The sequence below is a fragment of the Bombina bombina genome, chromosome 3, assembly GCF_027579735.1.
Source record: "Bombina bombina isolate aBomBom1 chromosome 3, aBomBom1.pri, whole genome shotgun sequence".
Lineage (NCBI taxonomy): Eukaryota > Metazoa > Chordata > Amphibia > Anura > Bombinatoridae > Bombina > Bombina bombina.
In genome coordinates this window covers 203,532,982-203,554,925 of record NC_069501.1, presented here as the reverse complement: position 1 = coordinate 203,554,925, position 21,944 = coordinate 203,532,982, and the positions used below count along the sequence as shown (strand labels likewise).

At 42.1% G+C, this 21,944-nt stretch overlaps 1 protein-coding gene across 1 annotated transcript in view; it reads left to right on the top strand.

The window, feature by feature from the left end:
* AKAP10 (A-kinase anchoring protein 10) overlaps positions 1-21,944 on the top strand; it is a 212,843-nt gene that overhangs the window by 157,541 nt on the left and 33,358 nt on the right. The window contains exons 8-10 of the mRNA XM_053706086.1: positions 662-798; positions 1,060-1,204; positions 1,872-2,048. Of these exons, the coding sequence (XP_053562061.1) occupies positions 662-798; positions 1,060-1,204; positions 1,872-2,048 (459 nt within the window). The remainder of the gene's footprint in view (positions 1-661; positions 799-1,059; positions 1,205-1,871; positions 2,049-21,944) is intronic.

Here is a 21,944-nt window from a genome sequence, read left to right as displayed (position 1 = left end):
TAATAGCCGGGATATAATTTCTACTTTTATTATTTTTAGTAATTCAAGCCAAATATTTGGCAGATCTGCCATAATGACCTTTAAAACGGTTATTGCCCCTTATCTTAGTTTTTTTTGACAGACTTGCATTTTAGCCAATCAGTTCTCACTCATAAATAACTTCACAGCAATGAGCACTATGTTATCTATATGGCACATATGAACTAGTGCTGTCTAGCTATAAAAAAAACTGTCAAAATGCACTGAGAGAAAAGACGGCCTTCAAGGGCTTAGGAATAAGCATATGAGCCTTCCTATGTTTATCAACAAAGAAATACCAAAAGCAAATTGGATGATAAAAGTAAATTGGAAAGTTGTTTAAAATTGCATGCCGATCTGACTAGACTGTCTCATTTAATGTTGAGGGATTTTTTTTATAGCAGTCCTTATTAACCTATCTCTTCATGAAACTACTTTTACACTGCCTAAAACAGAGTACAGATGGTAGTTTACCACTATAAATATACTGGAGACAGTTACTAGTTTATGAATTAGATTGAATAATCCCTACAGGAGCCTCTTTATTAGATTGAATAGTCACTGCAGGACCTCTTTTATTGGCTATTTTACATTACTTTTGCTGTGCATTTTCAGTTTAGTGATCGCATTATTTCTCTTACAGTATATGGAAAAGGAAGATGCAGTGAATATATTGCAGTTCTGGTTGGCTGCAGACAACTTCCAGTCACAGCTTGCAGCAAAAAATGGGCAGTATGATGGTCAGGAGGCACAAAACGATGCAATGATCTTATATGATAAGTGAGTATCTTATGAAAAAGCGAGACCATCATCATGTTTGATACGTATTTGTATACAGTATTTGAGTTTGTCTGTAAAATATCATGAATGTTTCAACATGCACTAGAATTTTACATTCATTACTATTATCCTATCCCTTAACCAATGTGCAAATAATAAAAAGTTTTACTACTACCTACACATCCAAAACACAAAGTCAACGCATTGTGCTGCAAAGTAAAAAAAAAAAAAAAAAAGTCTTGTTTTTTATTTTTAACTTAGGTATTTTTCCCTACAAGCAACACACCCTCTTGGCTTTGATGACCCAGTACGGCTAGAAATTGAATCAAACATCTGTAGGGAAGGTGGGCCCCTTCCAAACTGCTTCACCACTCCATTACGTCAAGCCTGGACCACCATGGAGAAGGTAAGGCCATACATATTATGTGTAGTATTCCTTGTGACTTCTGCAGCAAAATATCATAGCTTTCCCTTGTGGCGCTGTAGTTGTCCCCATTTTTTCATATAAGTATAAAAGTCATTTGTCTCCTGCAACACCATTTTCTGTAGAAAACCCACGGTTATTCTTAAAGGGATATGAAACCCAAAGTTTTTCTAATTTACTTCTATTATTATTTTTTCTTTGTTCTTTTGGTATCTTTTATTGAAAAGCAAGGACGGATGCTTAGAAACCGGCCCTTTTCTGTAGCACTGTATGGCAACAGTTTTACAAGAATGCTATCCATTTGCAAGACCACTAGATGGCAGCACTATTTCCTGCCATGTAGTGTTCCAGATGCCTACCTGGGTATCTCTTGAACAAAGCAAATTTGATAATAGAGGTAAATTGTAAACTTTTTTTGAAAACTATATGCTGTGTCTGAATTTCAAAATAAATTTTTTGGGTTTCATATCCCTTAAAATCTTCATGCTCATGGAACAGCATGTGTTGGTATTTTTGCTAAGGAAAAAAGTTGCCTTTTTGTGAGGGACTGGGTGCGACGTTTTTAATTTGAAAATGTAATTCAAGGTACTTCATAAATATCTCATTCTTTGCATCAATTCCATTTATTAGTATTTTGTTTTTATTTCAGGTCTTCTTACCTGGTTTTCTCTCTAGCAATTTGTATTACAAATACTTGAATGATCTTATACACTCAGTGCGAGGAGATGAATATAACTGGAGTGGAGTAGGGAATACCGGTCCGGGGAACACTGGCACTCCCAACCATGAGCCCTATGGGAGCAATGCAGAAAACTCTGTTGCTCAGGTACTTACTCAAAGTTACACCACTCAACAGATGTCAAAATGTATAGTGTAAATAAACACAAATGTTATCTGTAGTTAAAACCAATTAAGTAAAAAAGGGATACCAAGATTTGGTCCTCTATAGTTGTGCACAGTCCAGAATTTTTACATTCTCTATCAACACGGGTGACTGGTTTATAAATCACATGGTAACATCCTAAGAGATAACGACATTGTAGTCTGATTTCAGCCATCACAAGGAGAGATTGGACATCCTTGTTGTAGTAAAGCAAAGAACATTTGTCCTGATTATTGTCTGTTTTATGAATAACACACAAACATACAGTAGCATTAGGGTCTTTACATCTACTAGAGCCTACATCAATCAGCAAAGTACCAGTAAACAAAAAAAAACTTGGACCACTCATTGTTTTGTTATATGAGATATTATATGTATTTGTACTTGTTGGTTTTGATGTAAGTTAAACAGTATACGATTCTACACTGATAAATTGGTTTATATTTTGATTATTTGCTTACCCCCCCCCCCCCTCGTAAACAGAATATTTACAGCTAGAATTAATTACATGATTAAATAATATAAATCGGCACCATACTGAACTTTCTTATTAGTTGCCTGCAAAATATCCTGTGCCTGCAAAATATCCCGCAGTGAGTTACACTAATATCTTTTTTTATATTAAAAAAATAGCAGACACGTGCACTAATATTTTATTATTAATATCTGTAACAGTCCAGCAGATTTACAAAAAAATAGACAAGACAGGGATAGGCAGACAGAGAGGCAAAAAAACCCAAGCCAATATCCCTCCCACTTCCCCTATCCTCCAGTCATTCTTTGCCTTTTGTTACTGTTGGAGGTGGCAGAGAAGTGTCAGAAGATTTGGATAGTCCTGTATGGGTATGTTCCCTTCGAGAAAGGACTGGAGTTTTAAGTAATTATGTCAACCGCTCAGTGAGAGGATTGATGAAAGTTAGAGTCTGGAGATGCAGGGAAAGTTTTTCTTCGAACCCATCCAGACTGTCGCTAACGGCACTTGAGCAATCAGTGTTGACGAGTTTCACTGCTTGCTGCTACACACTCAAGTCCATGTCAGAAGCGGTGCTGCAAGACTGTCACACTTGAGAGGCTGTGCCTGTTCCACAGCATGGATCCTGGAGGGTAAGACCGTTTTCTTTCCCAAGATATGGTGAGACCACGGAATCATCAATTACTGTTGGGAAGCCAGAGTAGGCTTGCTCTGATCTTTCCTACCAAGTTTTGGGTCTAGCTGTAATCCATGTTCGTCTCTTCAGTAGGGCAGTGGTAGCTTTCAAGCAGTTAGGAACTTGTGAGGTGGGCCTCACTGCAATTTCCTAACAGGTTGCTGCCCTTGTATAGAAAGCCAGAGTAGGTTTACTCTCTCCTCTCTTGTTTTCACAGGTCTCTGTGAGGAGTGGCTTCCTCTCATGCCGGGTGAGCTGTCCTCCTGCCGGACAGCAAGAGGTGCAGGTAAGTGCCATTTTCTTCTTAAATGGAAAGAGTCCACAGCTGCATTAATTACTTTTGGGAATTAAGAACCTGGCCACCAGGAGGAGACAAAGACACCCCAGCCAAAGGCTTAAATACTCCTCCCACTCCCCTCATCCCCCAGTCATTCTTTGCCTTTTGTCCCAGGAGGTTGGCAGAGACGTGTCAGAATTTTTTAATTTTTGTTTTTTGTCTCTTATGGAGGGTAGTACTCTTCAGCATGGGACAGCAGTTTTAAGTAGTTCTGTCAGTCTCTCAGTGAGGGCTTGGCTGAAAGTTAGAGTCCAGAGATGCAGGGAGAGTCTTTCTGCAAAACCATCCCGACTCATATTAACAGCTCCTCAAGCAATCAGCATTGTTGAACTTCGCTCCGCTGCCTGCTTTCTTCTCTCAAGTCCACTGTGTTCCTCTTCCACGGCATAGATTCCAGTAAGATAGTTTCATTTTACTTTATCGTCAATGTACTGTAATGTGAATGTTTTCCCGAGAGGTTACCACACCTTTGCGGGTCTATCTATATGACATAAGGGTCTCAGTGAGTCTCTGTTAGTATCTTGGAATCGAGGGTTAATATCTCCTGAGGGGGGTTACAATCATGTTTGTTATATGATTCAACCTGCTTATGTGTGATGTTTATGGGCTCGTTGTTGGAACTTTGAGGCCTTTGGAAGTGTTGCAGCCTTTTGGTTGGGCGTGCTTTTTTGGACTGTTCAGTTCACCTTGTGTTCGGGCGTGGTTCCGTTCCGTTCCCCATTTCTGCATTCCTGACCTTGTGGCGAAGGAGATATTCTAGTTCCGCAGGGGTCTGGTCAAAGGAGGTGGTGAGTGCCACAGCCATTGTCAGTGTCAGGTGACGTTTTTGTTTAGTCCATATTGATATCTCCTCTATCCAGTTATGGAGGAATCTGATGCTGAGACTGTGCTCGTTTCAGATTCAGTTACGGAGGATTCCGATACAAGACTATTTTGATTTCAGATTCTGTGTCTGGTGACGAATCCGGATTGGCCTCGTTGACACATGTTGACCAGTTTTGTTCCGTATGCCATTTCAGAGCGCCTTGTTCCTCCGGCTCGGGGAATCAAGGGACTGCTGAACCATCCGCCTCTGGGGGTCCTGTCCTCCGAGAGGCGAGTTCCCTATCAATTCATACTTCTACACATGCGGGTAACCCAGTTTCTGATTCCTCCATGCAGGGTGGCGTGTTACCCCCGGAGGTTGCAGCATGTTTTCGCTTCCACATAATGTTGGCAATTTGTTCATCTGCAGAGTCCAGACGTTTATTTGAAAATGTGCTTGTGCCTTATTGTCCTGGGCCTTTCGCTTTGGGGAGGGCCTCTACAGTTCCCGCGGATGTAACTGTCCCTGAGTGTTGTGCCTTTCCTTACAGGATTGCGTGCCTTCGCGTATTGCTCAGACATGTTTTTCAGTTATTGAAGCACCCTATCGTTACCAGATACCGGGATTTTCAGTCTGCTAATTTGAATAGTGCAACTCATTAGACATTTCAAATGTTTGAGGTCTTTCCCAGTTTTTGATGATAGGGCTCCGTTTGGCTTGTCCTGCGGGTAGGCCTGTGTCTTTTTGGGCGTTAACCTCCGTGTTGCCTTATATTTTATTTACATCCGATGGGATGTCTTTTATTTGTTTTTGTTTCCTTCGGAACCTTCTGGGATTGATACTCCTTTATTACTTCTTTGGAAGTTGTTTTGGACATGTTAGTCCTATGTTAAATATGTCTGTTTTTTCCCCCTATGAGGCTGGTCCTGTCGGGTTCATTCGGTCTTACGGCTTTTCAGACACGTGGCGCTGTTCTGCTCGGCTGGTTCGGCAGCTGAGTGCTCAGGTTATCATTGTTTTTCATGTTCAACTAAGCATTCGAGAGGACCTGCGGGTCCGTGAGGCGGGAAGCATTGTTTCAGTCCTTATAGCCAGTTGTAGATGGCCGGGCAGGGGAGTTTCCTGCTGCATCACTCTATCTGACATCTGATTTCATCAGAACCTAGAGCCCCTTACCCCAGTTGAGCGGTTTGGCCTTCATTTTTAGGCCTCTGGATTTGCAATTTTGGGCTTGATCCAACAGCTTGTACAGGATAGCTGTCTAGCATGCGGAAGGTTTGCAGTTTGAAACCAGTTGCAGCTCTTCACACCTTGCAGGTGTACGCGTAAGCTGTTTATAGTGTATCTAGGTGCAGCCATTACTCTTTGACGTGTACTGTCTGTCTTAGTTATAAGAGATCTTTGGGTCTTCTTCCTTTGTCTCCGGGTGAGTTGGATCTCCTTTTAGGGATCTGTGTTTCCGGTTGATGGTTGTTCCCTGCGGGGACTTTGTTTAGCTCTGGGTTTTCCGGAGCTGGGTAGGCTTAGTGCCTTTCTCTTTCGTGTGTCCTCTGCTTGTGCGGAGGTGATAGGGAGACTAGTCCTGCTAGTAAGATTTTTTTACCTCAATGTATCCCTTGGTTGTCCTGAGGTTTTGAGAAGTATCCTCATATGACTTTTAGCCTTGCTCCTTGAAGCGTTGGACTTTAGATGGGGGTGGTTCCTTCCTTTGGTTGGGGCTTTCGAGTTCTTCTCGCTATCCGGATTCTTTGGATATGCATCCATATCCCTTGTGTCTGGCTTTTTGGCCAGTTGGGGTGTTTAGTTCTAGGGTAAGGTTTGCCTGAACTATTAGGTGCCTGGACCTGTTTTTCTCCCTGAGTCTTCTGGTTGCTGAAGCTTCGCTTGGCCTTTTTCCTGACCCAGTTTTGAGTTGTTTTGGAATCTTGGATCTCAGGGCTGGTTGGGATGTTCCACGGTTGTGGGAACTTGGGCTATGTCCTTGCTCCATCTACCTGACCTGGTCATGGTTGGTCAGGTTTTCGGAGTATTTTTTTACATGTCATCTAGTGGTTAGATGTGTGGCTTGCGCCTCAAGGGTGGTTGGTTCATACCCAGCTGCGGGCGCTGGATGTCAAATTTCTGGTGCGCCTTAGGGTTGCATTCCCCTGGTCAGCTTGCCAGTGTTCCCGTGGATTCCCTGCTCTGCAGGCAAATGGGTTGGCACCGCTTCTGACATGGACTTGAGTGTGTAGCACCCTCTCATTTTCGTATTCTCTGTTTTTCACTGTGGCCATTTTGGAGAGGTGGTCAGGGAGTGGCTTGGAAAATCTTTAGACTTTTTTAGTGCTGTATATTTTTTTCCTCTTTATCTTGGCTGTGCCTCTGCTTGGCAAGCTACTTGTAGGGGGTTCTTTTCTAGGACATCTGTGTTGGGAATTTATCTTCCCTTTAGCCAGTGGCTTCGGGCCTTGAGGAGTTGTTGTTCTTCCGTCATCATCCCTTTTCTTTAGGGGATATTCTCCCTATGGAGATGGAGACCTTGCTTGGGGCTTCTCCTGGATGGGTTTACGGAAAGGTGGGATTGGTTCCCCCTGGGGTCTTGCTGGCTCCAAGTCAGACTTGTTGGGCCTTTATTTTGATAGATCCTTAGGTCTATGGCTTTGTTGTCTGTTTTCAGAGTCGGGTTGTACTTGTACTCTGTGGGGAAGGCTGTGCTATCCTTATGCTCGTACCTGTACCTGTTTCGGGATTCTTTGTTCCCCTGTCTTGGATCCCTGAGGCTGCGTTGGTCCAGCTGGGTGTGGGTCTGCAGGTCAGGATAGCCGAGCTGCGTTCGGGTCGCAGTCTCCTCTGGATGTGTGAGCTTGTTGAGTCTATCCTGTTAGCTCAGTCTGCTAAGGTATATATTTTCCTTTTCACTTGCTCCATTGATTTCAGAAGAGGGGTTACTCTTCCCTTGGTTTCTAAGGGTATACTCTCCTTCTCGGGGGGCCTCGAATAAGGTTTTGTGTTCCCCTTTTTAGGGATCTGTGTGTAGGTCCGGCAGCTTAGGTTGCCTGGAGCATGCCCTCTGTCCGGGGTTGCTTTTGCTGTCTGTTTCTTGCTTGACTGCTTCTTCTTCCTCGCAAGTATCCTCTGTGTCGTCCTGTTATGGACTCTGTGTTATCAAACTTGTTTTTTTTTCACCTGGGTGTACTACACACTTTTTCATGGTCTAATGCCTTGGTATTCTATGGTCAGACACTGGGAGGACTTTGCCTCTTCAGTTGCATTCCGTGCTTGCAGGATGTTGGAGAGACGTCTGTTCTGTCTCTGTGCCCGGTCTTATCCCGGGTTTCGCTTGGTATAGGCGTGGCCTCCTTTCCCTGTTTGGGTCCCTTTTGGGTCTCTGTGAACTGGGCTCATTCTTGGAGCTGTTCTTTTTTGTATTAGGGGACCTTTCGGTTTCCTCGGTTCTCCTTTGCCTTGTCCCCTTGGTGGTTTCGGCTGGTGTCCCCTTCATTTGTGGGGGTTGAGCTGTGGGGGACCGTCTGTTGGGCGACAGTGTCTCCTGGAGGATTGTTGGCTCAGTTGAGTCCATTTGCGGTCTCTAGTTTGGCTTCTGGACTAACTGCGAGTCAGTGTCTTTGGGGCTTTTCCTCTTAAAATTTTCTCGGCTTCGGACGAAGCGTTTTTTTTTATTGGGTATAGGTTCAGGCCTGGTGCCCTCAGTATAAGCTGCCTTTTGTACCCTCCCGTCTTGGCATTCAGTGTCCTCTATAGTTTGGGTATTGTTTTCCCAAAAGTAATGAATGCAGCTGTGGACTCTCTCCATTTAAGAAGAAAAACATAAATTATGTTTACCTGATAATTTCCTTTTCTTCTGATGGAAAGAGTCCACAGCTCCCCACCCATAATTTTATGTGGGGCGTCCTTATATTCTTCTCGCACCTTTCAACCTGATATTTCTTCTACTGTTCCTTGTTCCTCGGCAGAATGACTGGAGGTTGAGGGGAGTGGGAGGAGTATTTAAGCCTTTGGCTGGGGTGTCTTTTCCTCCTCCTGGTGGCCAGGTTCTTAAAGGGACACTGAACCCAAATGTTTTCTTTCGCAATTCAGATAGAGCATGCAATTTTAAACAACTTTCTAATTTACTCCTATTATCAATTTTTATTCATTCTCTTGCTTTCTTTATTTGATAAAGAAGGTATCTAAGCTATTTTTTTGGTTCAGACCATGGAAAGCACTTGTTTCTTTCATGTAATTGGCAAGAGTCCATGAGCTAGTGATGTATGTGATATACAATCTTACCAGGAGGGGCAAAGTTTCCCAAACCTCAAAATGCCTATAAATACACCCCTCACCACACCCACAAATCAGTTTTACAAACAAAGTAAAGTTTGTGCTTAAGATTTCTACGTTGACATGCGCTTCTCAGCATTGTTGAAGCCCGATTCCTCTGAGTACAGCGAATGTCAGAGGGATGTGAAGGGAGTATCACCTATTGAATGCAATGATTTCCCTAACGGGGGTCTATTTCATATGTTCTCTGTTATTGGTTGTAGAGATTCATCTCCTACCTCCCTTTTCAGATCGACGATATACTCTCATATACCATTACCTCTACTGATAACTGTTTCAGTACTGGTTTGGCTATCTGCTTTATGTGGATGGGTGTCTTTCGGTAAGTGTATTTTTTATTACTTAAGACACCCCAGCTATGGTTTGGCACTTTATGCATTTATATAAAGTTCTAAATATATGAATTGTACTTATATTTGCCATGAGTCAGGTTCATGTATTTCCTTCTGCAGACTGTCAGTTTCATATTTGGGGAAAATAAACATTTTAAGAAATATTTTTCTTACCTGGGGTTTAGTCTTTTTTTCTAAATTGACTACTTTTTTCTCAAATTGCGGGCGGTATTAGGCCCGCAGGTGCGCCAAATGCTAGACTTTATTGCGTAATTTTTGGCGTGAGATTTTTTTGGCGCAAAAAGTACGTCCGTTGAAGCAACTTCGTCATTTCCGGCGTCGGAGTTCACGGTTGCGTCGTTAGTGACGCGAGTGTGTCATTTCCGGATATTGTTGACGCCCAAATAATTTCAGTTACATTATGCGTCATACTTGGCGCCAAATTTTTTCATTATTTTAATACCCCATTGATGTTTGCCTCTTGCCTTTTTCTATGTCAGAGGGCTATGCTATTTGCATTTTTTCCCATTCCTGAAACTGTCATATAAGGAAATTGATAATTTTGATTTATATGTTGTTTTTTCTTTTACATTTTGCAAGATGTCTCAATCTGATCCTGCCTCAGAAGTATCTGTTGGAACGTTGCTGTCTGACATCGGTTCTACCAAAGCTAAGTGCATTTCTTGTAAGATTGTGGAAATTATTTCTCCGAATGTCATTTGTAATAGTTGTCATGATAAACTTTTACATGCAGATAGTGTGTCCATCAGTAATAGTACATTGCCAGTTGCATTTCCTACAACTTCTAATGTACATGATATACCTATGAATTTTAAAGAATTTGTTACTGATTCTATTCAGAAGGCTTTGTCTGCATTTCCACCTTATAATAAACTTAAAAGGTCTTTTAAAACTTCTCATTTAGTTGATAAAATTTCAAATGACCGACAACATACTAATTTATCCTCCTCTGATCAGGATCTATCTGATACAGAAGATCCTTCCTCAGATATTGACACTGACAAATCTACTTATTTATTTAAAATAGAGTATATGCGTTCTTTATTAAAAGAAGTGTTAATTACTTTGGATATTAGGAAACCAATCCTCTTGACGTTAAGTCTAAAAAACGTTTAAATGCTGTTTTTAAACCTCCTGTGGTTACTCCAGGGGTTTTTCCTATTCCTGATGCTATTTCTGATATGATTTCTAAGGAATGGAATAAGCCAGGTACTTCTTTTATTCCTTCTTCAAGGTTTAAAAAATTGTATCCTTTACCAGCAAATTCTATAGAGTTTTGGGAAAAAGTCCCCAAAGTTGATGGGGCTATTTCTACTTTTGCTAAACGTACCACTATTTCTATGGAAGATAGTACTTCCTTTAAGGATCCTTTAGATAGGAAGCTTGAATCTTATCTAAGGAAAGCCTATTTATATTCAGGTCATCTTCTCAGACCTGCAATTTCTTTGGCTGATGTTGCGGCTGCATCAACTTTTTGGTTGGAGAATTTAGTGCAACAAGAATTGGATTCTGACTTATCTAGCATTATTCGCTTACTGCAATATGCTAATCATTTTATTTGTGATGCCATTTTTGATATCAAAATTGATGTTAGATCCATGTCTTTAGCTATTTTTGCTAGAAGAGCTTTGTGGCTTAAATCTTGGAATGCTGATATGACATCTAAGTCTAGATTGCTATCTCTTTCTTTCCAAGGTAATCATTTATTTGGTTCTCAGTTGGATTCTATTATTTCAACTGTTACTGGGGGAAAGGGAGTTTTTCTGCCTCAGGATAAAAAACCTAAGGGTAAATCTAAGGCTTCTAACCGTTTTTGTTCCTTTCGTCAGAATAAGGAACAAAAATCTAACCCCTCCTCCAAGGAATCTGTTTCCAATTGGAAGCCTTCCTCAAATTGGAATAAATCCAAGCCATTTAAGAAATCAAAGTCAGCCCCTAAGTCCGCATGAAGGTGCGGCCCTCATTCCAGCGCAGCTGGTAGGGGGCAGATTAAGGTTTTTCAAGGATTTTTGGATAAATTCTGTCCAAAATCAATGGATTCAGAGCATTGTCTCTCAAGGGTATCGAATAGGATTCAGAGTAAGACTTCCTGTGAGAAGATTTTCTCTCTCACGCATCCCAGCAAATCCAGTAAAAGCTCAGGCTTTCCTGAAGTGTGTTTCAGACCTGGAGTCTTCAGGGGTAATCATGCCGGTTCCTTTTCAGGAACAAGGTCTGGGGTTTTATTCAAATCGATTCATTGTCCCAAAGAAGGAAAATTCATTCAGACCAGTTTTTAATCGTTATGTAAGAGTACCAGCTTTCAAGATGGTGACTATAAGGACTATTCTGCCTTTTGTTCAGCGAGGACAGTTATATGTCTACAATAGACTTGCAGGATGAATATCTTCATATTCCGATTCATCCAGAACATTATCAGTTCCTGAGATTCTCTTTTCTAGACAATCATTACCAATTTGTTGCTCTTCCGTTTGGCCTAGCAACAGCTCCAAGAATCTTTTCAAAGGTTCTAGGTGCCCTACTCTCTGTAATCAGAGAACAGGGTATTGCGGTGTTTCCTTATTTGGACGATATCTTGGTACTAGCTCAGTCTTTACGTTCTGCAGAATCTCACACAAATCAACTAGTGTTTCTTCAAAAACATGGTTGGATGATCAATTTACCAAAAAGTTTCTTGATTCCTCAGACAAGGGTCACCTTTTTAGGCTTCCAGATAGATTCAGTGTCCATGACTCTGTCTCTAACAGACAAGAGACGTTTGAAATTGGTTGCAGCCTGTCGGCACCTTCAGTCTCAGTCATTCCCTTCAGTGGCTATGTGCATGGAAGTTTTAGGCCTCATGACTGCAGCATCGGACGCGATTCCTTTTGCTCGTTTTTTCATGAGACCTCTTCAGCTTTGTATGCTGAATCAGTGTTGCAGGGATTATACAAAGATATCACAATTAATATCCTTAAATCCCAATGTTCGACGCTTTCTGACGTGGTGGTTAAATCATCAGCGTTTAGTTCAAGGTGCTTCTTTTGTTCGCCCAACCTGGACTGTGATAACTACAGATGCAAGTCTTTCAGGTTGGGGAGCTGTTTGGGGATCTCTGACAGCACAAGGGGTTTGGAAATCTCAAGAGGCGAGATTACCAATCAATATTTTAGAACTCCGTGCAATTTTCAGAGCTCTTCAATTTTGGCCTCTGTTGAAGAGAGAACCGTTCATTTGCTTTCAGACAGACAATGTCACGACTGTGGCATATGTCAATCATCAGGGTGGGACTCACAGTCCCCAAGCCATGAAAGAAGTATCTCGGATACTTGATTGGGCGGAATCCAGCTCCTGTCTAATCTCTGCGGTCCATATCCCAGGTGTAGACAATTGGGAGGAGGATTATCTCAGCCATCAGACTTTACATCCGGGGGAGTGGTCTGTCCATCCAGATGTGTTTTCTCAGATTGTTCAGATGTGGGGTCTTCCAGAGATAGATCTAATAGCCTCTCATCTAAACAAGAAACTTCCCAGATACCTGTCCAGGTCCAGGGATGCTCAGGCGGAAGCAGTGGATGCATTGACACTTCCATGGTGTTATCAACCTGCTTACATCTTTCCGCCTCTAGTTCTTCTTCCAAGAGTGATCTCCAAAATCATCATGGAACAATCGTTTGTGTTGCTGGTGGCTCCAGCATGGCCTCACATGTTTTGGTATGCGGATCTTGTTAGGATGTCCAGTTGCCAACCTTGGCCACTTCCGTTAAGGCAGGACCTACTGTCTAAAGGTCCATTTTTCCATCAGGATCTCAAATCATTAAATTTGAAGGTATGGAAATTGAACGATTAGTGCTAAGTCATAGAGGTTTCTCTGACCAAGTGATTAATACTATGTTACAAGCTTGTAAAGCTGTCTCTAGAAAGATTTATTATCAAGTTTGGAAGACTTACATTTCATGGTGTTCTTGTCATAAATTCTGTTGGCATTCTTTTATAATTCCTAGAATTTTACAGTTTCTTCAGGATGGTTTGGATAAAGGTTTGTCTGCAAGTTCCTTGAAGGGACAAATCTCAGCTCTTTCTGTTTTATTTTACAGAAATATTGCTAAACTTCCTGATATTCACTGTTTTGTACGGGCTTTAGTTCGTATTAAACCTGTCATTAAATCAATTTCTCCTCCTTGGAGTATTGATTTGGTTTTGAAGGCATTACAGTCTCCTCAATTTGAGCCTATGCATTCTTTGGACATTAAACTACTTTCTTGGAAAGTGTTGTTTCTTTTGGCTATCTCTTCTGCTAGAAGAGTTTCTGAGCTATCTTCTCTTTCTTTTGAGTCTCCTTTTCTGATTTTTCATCAGGATAAGGCGGTTTTGCGGACTTCATTTCTATTTTTACCTAAGGTTATGAATTCTAACAACATTAGTAGAGAAATTGTTGTCCCTTCCTTGTGTCCTAATCCTAAGAATTATTTGGAAAGATCCTTACATTCTTTGGATGTGGTAAGAGCTTTGAAATTTTATATTGAAGCTACTTAAGATTTCAGGAAGACTTCCAGTCTATTTGTTTTATTTTCTGGTCCTAGGAAAGGTCAGAAGGCTTCTGCTATTTCCTTGGCTTCTTGGTTAAAGCTTTTGATTCATCAAGATTATTTGGAGTTGGGTAAGACTCCACCTTAGAGAATTACAGCTCATTCTACTAGGTCAGTCTCCACTTTGTGGGCTTTTAAGAATGAAGCTTCAGTTGATCAGATTTGCAAAGCGGCAACTTGATCCTCTTTGCATACATTTACTAAGTTCTACCGTTTTGATGTATTTGCTTCTTCAGAAGCAGTTTTTGGTAGAAATGTTCTTCAGGCAGCTGTTTCAGTTTGATTCTTCTGCTGATGTTTTAAGTTTTTCTTGTCATTTAAAGATTAAACTTATACTTTGGGTTGTGGATTATTTTTTTCAGCGGAAAATGGCTTATTTTTATCCCTCCCTCTCTAGTGACTCTTGCGTGGAGTTCCACATCTTGGGTATTGCTTTCCCATACGTCACTAGCTCATGGACTCTTGCCAATTACATGAAAGAAAACATAATTTATGTAAGAACTTACCTGATAAATTCATTTCTTTCATATTGACAAGAGTCCATGAGGCCCACCCTTTTTTATGGTGGTTATGATTTTTTGTATAAAGCACAATTATTTCCAAATTCCTTTGTTGATGCTTTTTACTCCTTTCTTTATCACCCCACTACTTGGCTATTCGTTAAACTGAATTGTGGGTGTGGTGAGGGGTGTATTTATAGGCATGAGGTTTGGGAAACTTTGCCTCTCCTGGTAGGATTGTATATCCCATACATCACTAGCTCATGGACTCTTGCCAAGATGAAAGAAATGAATTTATCAGGTAAGTTCTTACATAAATTATGTTTTATTGGTAGGTGAATTTACCCACCAATCAGCAAGAACAACACAGTGTGTTCACCAAAAATGGGCCGGCATCTAAACTTACATTCTTGCATTTCAAATAAAGATACCAAGAGAATGAAAAGAATTTTCTAATAGGAGTAAATTAGAAAGTTGCTTAAAAATGCATGCTCTATCTGAATCACGATAGAAAAAATTTGGGTTCAGTGTACCTTTAATTCCCAAAAGTAATGAATGCAGCTGTGGACTCTCCATCAGAAGAAAAGGAAATGATCAGGTAAGCATAATTTATGTTTTTCTGTTTTTTTATGGGATAAAGAACACTGGTCCTCATTAAGCATAATCCACACTTTATTGGGACTTAGTTGCTGTATTAGTGATCAGGACTCATAACGGCAGGGAGCCGGCACTGTGTCTTAGAGGAGGTGATTCAGTTACGAACAGTGTTTGGGTTTGAATCACTGGTGGCTCAGTAGGGGTATGTTTTCACTGGGGCCACATTTAGGTAAACGAATGGGTGAATTTCTAGATCCTCTTGTGTGAACAGTCACTTTTTAACGGAACAATACGATGCACATGTGTTTAATGGCCACCGGGACCGCCTATGACATACTTTAGGAGGCGGGTCCTTTCTCTGAGGAGGTATTGCTGGCTTTTAATCTGATTGCGGCGCAGTTTACAGTGCATCAAAAATTTTCTCTGCTGTGTTTTTCAGGAGCTGCTGTGCGCAGAAAGAGCCACTTGTTAGTCCGGAGTGCAGAGGGGGCAGGTAGGCACCTCAGTAATATGCTGAGGTGTAGAGGTGACAATAGAGGTTTTGAAATGTAATTTATCTCACAAATCTTGGTTTTATTTTATAGCTCTGGCTGACAAACAAATCAGAGAAGTTTCTCAGAGTGTTATTTTGATACAAAGGTTCTTAGAGACAGTGTTAAAAATATTTATTTATTTTGTCTTCAATATTTGATCTGTCAATTTTATTGCAATATTGACCATGAGTTGGAGCCTTCTGCTGAATGGAGGCTTTGTCTAGATACCCAAGTAGAACCTCCTTTGCCCTTTTGTTCTTTGTGTATTGAAAGAACGTTAATGTATAAAGATAGAATTTTTGTTGCCGAGCCACCACCCTTTCAGGTTGATGCTGGTCAGGCGATGCCGCAGCTTTCTCCTCAAACGTCCCAAGCTCTATCAATGTCACATACAGTGCCCTGCGGTTCCTTGCAATCTCCTGGAGGAGTATATTTGCATGCAGAAATTGCTGCTCAGATATCCTTGGCAGTATCTGAGGCGCTAGCTGTCATCCCCATGCTTCAGGGAAGACCCAAGAGGAAAATGAGAGAATCAGATAGTAAGGTTTCCGATCCAGTACAGGCTAACCAAGTTGCTCTTTCACATAAGTCAGAAGAGGAGGATACTGTAGCCTCTGAGGGTGAAATCTCAGATTCGGATAGTATAATCCCTTCTTCTGATGCTGAAGTGGTTTCCTTCAGATTCAAGCTTGAACACCTTCGTGTTTTGTTAAAGGAGGTTTTGGCTACTTTGAACGACTCTGATACTCCTGTCGTTATCAACCCTAAGAAATCTAGCAAATGAAATAGATACTTTGATGTACCCTCCCCTGAGGTGTTTCCAGTGCCAGACCATGCTATGGAAATAATTTCGCCTGGGAATGGGAGAGACCTGGAATTCTTTTTTTCTCCCTCTCCAGTCTTTAGGAAGATGTTCCCGGTGCCCGACTCCATTAAGGAGTCTTTGCAGACGGTCCCCAAGGTGGAAGGGGCGATCTCTACACTGGCCAAGAGGACCACTATTCCTATTGAGGATAGTTGCTCTTTTAAGGACCCTATGGACAAGAAGCTGGAGGCTTTCTTAAAGAAGATGTATATTCATTGGGGTTTACAGTGGCAACCGGCGGTGTGTATTGCTACAGTGACAAGTGCAGAAGCATATTGGTTTGACGCTTTGTATGAGTCCCTTCAAGCAGAGACTCCTTTGGAGGAGATACAGGATAGGATAAAAGCTCTTAAGTTAGCCAATTCCTTTATCACTGATGCTTCTTTGCAGGTCATTAAGTTGGGGGCCAAAAAATCTGGTTTCTCAATATTGGCACGTAGGGCGCTATGGCTGAAATATTGGTCAGCGGATGTTTCTTCTAAATCTAAGCTTTTGGCGATTCCTTACAAGGGAAAGATCTTGTTTGGGCCGGGTTTTGACAAAAATTATTTCTGATATCACAGGTGGTAAAGGATCCTTTCTGCCTCCAAGATAGGAAGAATAAATTGAAAAGACGTCAGAGTAATTTTCGTTCCTTTCGTAACTTCAGAGGTAAGTCTTCCCCCTCCTCTACCAAGCAGGAGCAGTCCAAGCCTTCTTGCAAACCCAGCCAGTCTTGGAACAAGGAGACGCAATCTAAGAAGCCTGCAGCTGAATCTAAGTCAGCATGAAGGGTTTGCCCCCGATCCGGGATTGAATCAAGTGGGGGGGCAAACTCTCAATTTTCTCAAGCATGGATACGAGATGTCCCAGACCCCTGGGCCATGAACATAGTATCCCAGGGTTACAAGTTAGAATTTAAGACCTTTCCTCCCAGGGGCAGATTCCACCTCTCAAGATTATCTGTAGACCAGATAAAAAGAGAGACATTCTTAAAATGTGTACAGGATCTTTCCCTCCTGGGAGTGATAGTTCCAGTGCTAATACAGGAACAGGGTCTAGGATTCTATACCAACCTGTTTGTGGTTTCCAAAAAAGAGGGAACTTTCAGGCCTATTCTAGATCTAAAGTTCTTCAAAATGTTTCTTCCTCTAGAGCAAGAGGGTTAGTTCATAACGACCATTGGCCTGAAGGATGCATACTTCCATGTTCCCATTCACAGGGATCATCACAAATTTCTGAGGTTTGCCTATCTTGACAAACAATTCAGTTTGTGGCCCTTCCAATTGGCCTTGCCACAGCTCCTAGAATTTTCTCAAAGATCCTGGGAGCTCTGCTGGCAGTAATTCGGTCTCGAGGAATTGCAGTGGCACCTTATCTGGATGACATTCTGGTTCAGGCACCATCTTTTCAACTAGCAAAATCTCACACAGAGATCTTGTTGTCCTTTTCTTCGTTTCTACTGATGGAAGGTGAATTAGGAAAAAAGTTCCCTTGTTCCGGCTACAAGGGTGGTCTTCTTAGGAACCATTATAGATTCGCCGTTCAATGAAAATATTTCTCTTTAGTCTGCTGTACGGCCATCAGTGGCCCAGTGTATGGATGTAATTGGTCTGATGGTGGCTTCATAGTTCCCTTTGCTCAATTCCATTTGAGTGCTCTACAGTTATGCACGCTCAGTCAAAGGAATGGGGATTATGCAGATCTATCTCAGAGGATAGTTCTAGATCAAGTGAAAAGACTTTCTTCCGTGGTGGCTGTCTCAAGAACATCTGTCTCAGGGGACATGCTTCCGGAGACCCTCATGGGTGATTGGGACCACGGACGCCAGCCTGATGGGCTGGGGAGCAGTCTAAGACTTGTTGAAGGTGCAGGGACTGTGGTCTCAGGAGGAATCTGCTCTCCCCATAAACATATTGGAGTTGAGAGCGATCTTCAATGTGCCTCAGCTGGCTTTAGCCCAGTTTATCAGCTTCCAGTCAAACAACATAACCTCAGTGGCTTACATTAACCACCAGGGGGGAACTAGAATCATTCAGTGGGCGGAAGCTCACAATTGCTGTCTATCTGCCTTCCACATTCCAGGAGTGGATAATTGGGAAGCCAATTTCCTAAGCAGACAGACTTTTCATCCCGGGGAGTGGGAACTCCATCCGGAAGTGTTCTCCAGGTTAACCATCAAATGGGGGATACTGGAATTAGAACTGATGGCGTCTCGACAGAACGCCAAGCTTCCAAAGTACGGTTCGAGGTCAAGGGATCCTCAGGCCTTCCTGATAGATGCTCTGGCAGTTCCTTGGAACCTCTGGTTGGCATACCTTTTTCCTCCATTTGCTCTCCTTCCATGAGTCATTGCTCAGATCATGCAGCAGAGAACATCAGTGATTCTAATAGCTCCTGTGTCGCGTCGCAGGATCTGGTATGCAGACCTAGTGGAAATGTCGTCTCTACCGCCTTGGAGATTAAACGCTTAATTTTATCTAAGCGTGGATTTTCCGAGTTGGTCATTGAGACCATGATTCAGGCTCGTAAGCCTGTTACTAGAAAGATTTACCATAAGATATGGCGTAAATATCTTTATTGGTGCGAATCCAAGGGATACTCTTGGAGTAGAGTCAGTATTCCAAGAATTTTATCCTTTCTCCAGGAAGGTTTGGAGAAGTGTTTGTCTGTCAGTACTCTGAAGGGTCAGATTTCTGCTCTATCTATTTTGCTGCACAAACGTCTGGCGGACGTGCCAGATGTGCAATCTTTTTGTCAGGCCTTGGTCAGAATCAGGCCTGTGTTTAAATCTGTTGCTCCACCTTGGAGTCTTAACCTTGTTCTTAAAGTTTTGCAACAGGCTCCATTTGAGCCAATGCATTCCATAGATATTAAGTTGTTATCTTGGAAGGTTTTGTCTCTTACTGCTATCTCTTCTGCTCGGAGAGTTTCGGAACTCTCAGCTTTGCAGTGCGATTCGCCTTATCTCATATTTCATGCAGATAAGGCAGTTCTGCGTACCAAGTTTGGTTTTCTTCCTAAGGTTGTTTCGGATAGAAATATTAATCAGGAAATTGTTATTCCTTCTCTCTGTCCTAATCCTTCTCATAAGGAACGTTTGTTGCGCAACCTAAATGTTGTGTGGGCTCTTAAATTCTATTTGCAGGCGACTAAGGACTTTCGCCAGTCTTCTGCATTGTTTGTTTATTTTTCTGGGAAATGCAAAGGTCAGAAAGCTACTGCTACCTCTCTTTCTCTCTGGTTGAGAAGTATTATTTGTTTGGCTTATGAGACTGCTGGAAAGCAGCTCCCCTGTGAGAATCACAGCTCATTCAACTAGGGCTGTTTCTTCTTCTTTCAAAAATGAGGCTTCTGTGGAACAGATTTGCAAGGCAGCAAATTGGTCCTCTTTGCATACTTTTTCCAAATTTTATAAATTTGATACTTTTGCCTCTGCTGAGGCTTCTTTTGGGAGAAAGGTTCTTCAAGCGGTGGAGCCTTCTGTTTAGGTTCCCTGTCTAGTCCCTCCCTAATCATCTGTGTCGTCTGGTTGGGTATTGATTACCAACAGTAATTGATGATTCTGTGGACTCACCATATCTTAGGAAAGAAAACAAAATGTATGTTTACCTGAGAAATGTCTTTCTTTCTGTAGATGGTGAGTCCACGGCCCCGGGAGTGGTATTTAACAGCTTTACTGTGGTGCTCTTTGCCTCCTCCTGCTGGCCAGGAGTGATATTCCCAACAGTAATTGATGATTCCGTAGACTCACCATATCTGGAAAGAAAGAAATTTATCAGGTAAGCATACATTTTATTTTTTATGTATATATTTTAAAACGCTATACAGGGTCACAGTGTGGCTCCTTTATACCTCGATAGGATCAAGGGTTAATATCTCCTTCAGGAACAGTTTGGGGATTTATATCTGCTTAATGTGAGTTTTTTTAGGCTCATAAGCTGTGTCTTTTTGGCTTGGAACAAAAAGGTTTCACTTTAGTTTTTGAAGTGTTGCGCATCTCATAATAGCTTTGCGCCCTTTTTCATAGCAGGGGAAGTCCTGTCTTACGTACCACATGACCGGGTGCGGTCTCTAATTTCCTAAGATCCTGCTGCAGACATCACTCCTGAGGAGAGCGTTATCACTGTTAGCTGTCTGGTTCTAGGAGGTGCCCCAGCCATTGGGAGTATTAAGGTGCCATTTTTTTAAATTAAAAGCGTTTCTTTTTGATTGTCCTTCTGTGGGTATATACAAAGTTATGGAGTACTCTGATACTACATTAGAAGGTTCCACTCCTTCTGTACTGATTAATAATTCCTGTTTATATTGTGAGGAGGCGGTGGTTTACCCGCCTGCTCAAATTTTGTTCTATTTGTCTAAACACTGTTCTTAAGTCTAAGAAGGGAGGCAAGCCTGTTAATAATCATAGCGCTATTAGGCCTTCTCAGCGTCTACTTCTCAGGAATCTGGGTCCTGAGAAATGACTACCCTTTCTACATTACCTGCTCCACATCCAGTTTCCACGGCTCAACTAATCCTCCATCTGGAGGGGGCTTTTTTCCAGCAGATATTACTGGGCAGTTACAATCGGTGGTGTCTGCGGCCCTGAGTGCCTTACCTTGCTCTAACAAACGCAAGGGAAAGGTTAAACCTAGTTCTCCTGACCTAGAGTAATCTAAATATTTATCGAATTTAGCTACTATATCCCAGCTATCCAAGGATGAGTTAACCTCTGTAGCTTCAGAGGGTGAACTTTCTGAGTCGGAGACTTCAGTTACTAAACCTCCTTCAGTGGAGGAACCCTCCTTTAGATTTAAAATTGAGCTTCTGCGATTTTTATTAAAGGAGGTTCTGTCTACACTAGAGGTTCCAGAGGCTACACTCCCTGAGGAGCCTCAGATCCCTAAATTAGACAGGGTTAATGAAGATAGGAAGGTCCCTCTGACTTTTCCTGTGCCAGTTAAGATGGCGAACATTATTAGTAACGAATGGGAAAGAGTAGGAACTTCTTTTTCCCCCTCGTCTACTGTTAAAAATCATTCCCGGTCCTTGACTCTCAATTAGATTTGTGGGGCTCCATCCTGAAGCTCTCCACGCTGGCTAAGCATACTACTATCTCTCTGGATGATAGTTCTTCTTTTAGAGAGCCTATGGATAAAAAAATGGAAAGATGTTTTTTTAACATACAGGGTTTTTATTTCAACCGTCGGTAGCTGGAACAACTACCTACTGGTGCAACACTCTGTCAGAGCTCATTGAGGTCGAGACTCCCCTTGAGGATATTCAGGAGAGAATTAAGGCACTGAGAATTGCTAACTCCTTCATCTGTGATGCGAATATGCAGATTATTTGCATAAATGCAAAGGCTGCTGGCTTTGCGGTTCTAGCCCACCGGGCTCCCTGGTTGAAGTCTTGGTCTGCGGATATGACTTCTAAATCCAGACTCCTTTCTTTTCCTTTCAAGGGGAAGATTTTATTCGGTCCAGGGCTGGACTCCATTATCTCTACGGTTACTGGAGGGAAAGATGCCTTCCTACCGCAAGATAAGAAGAATAGGCCTAAGGGACGGCAACTGTCTGATTTTCGTTCCTTTTGTGCTGACAAGTCGCAACGACAGCAGTCCTTTTCCAAATCCAAGCTGCCCAAAAGTACTTGTAAGCCTGCTCACTCCTGGAAAGGGTCCAAACAGACTAAGAACCCTGCCGAGAACAAATCAACATGAAGGGGTGGCTCCGATCCGGGATGTCTCTCTAGAGGCATGTCTCTTTTTTTCAAACGCTTGGTTCCAGGATGTACAGGATCCTTGGGTCCTGGAGGTCGTATCTCAAGGATACAGGATAGGATCCAAG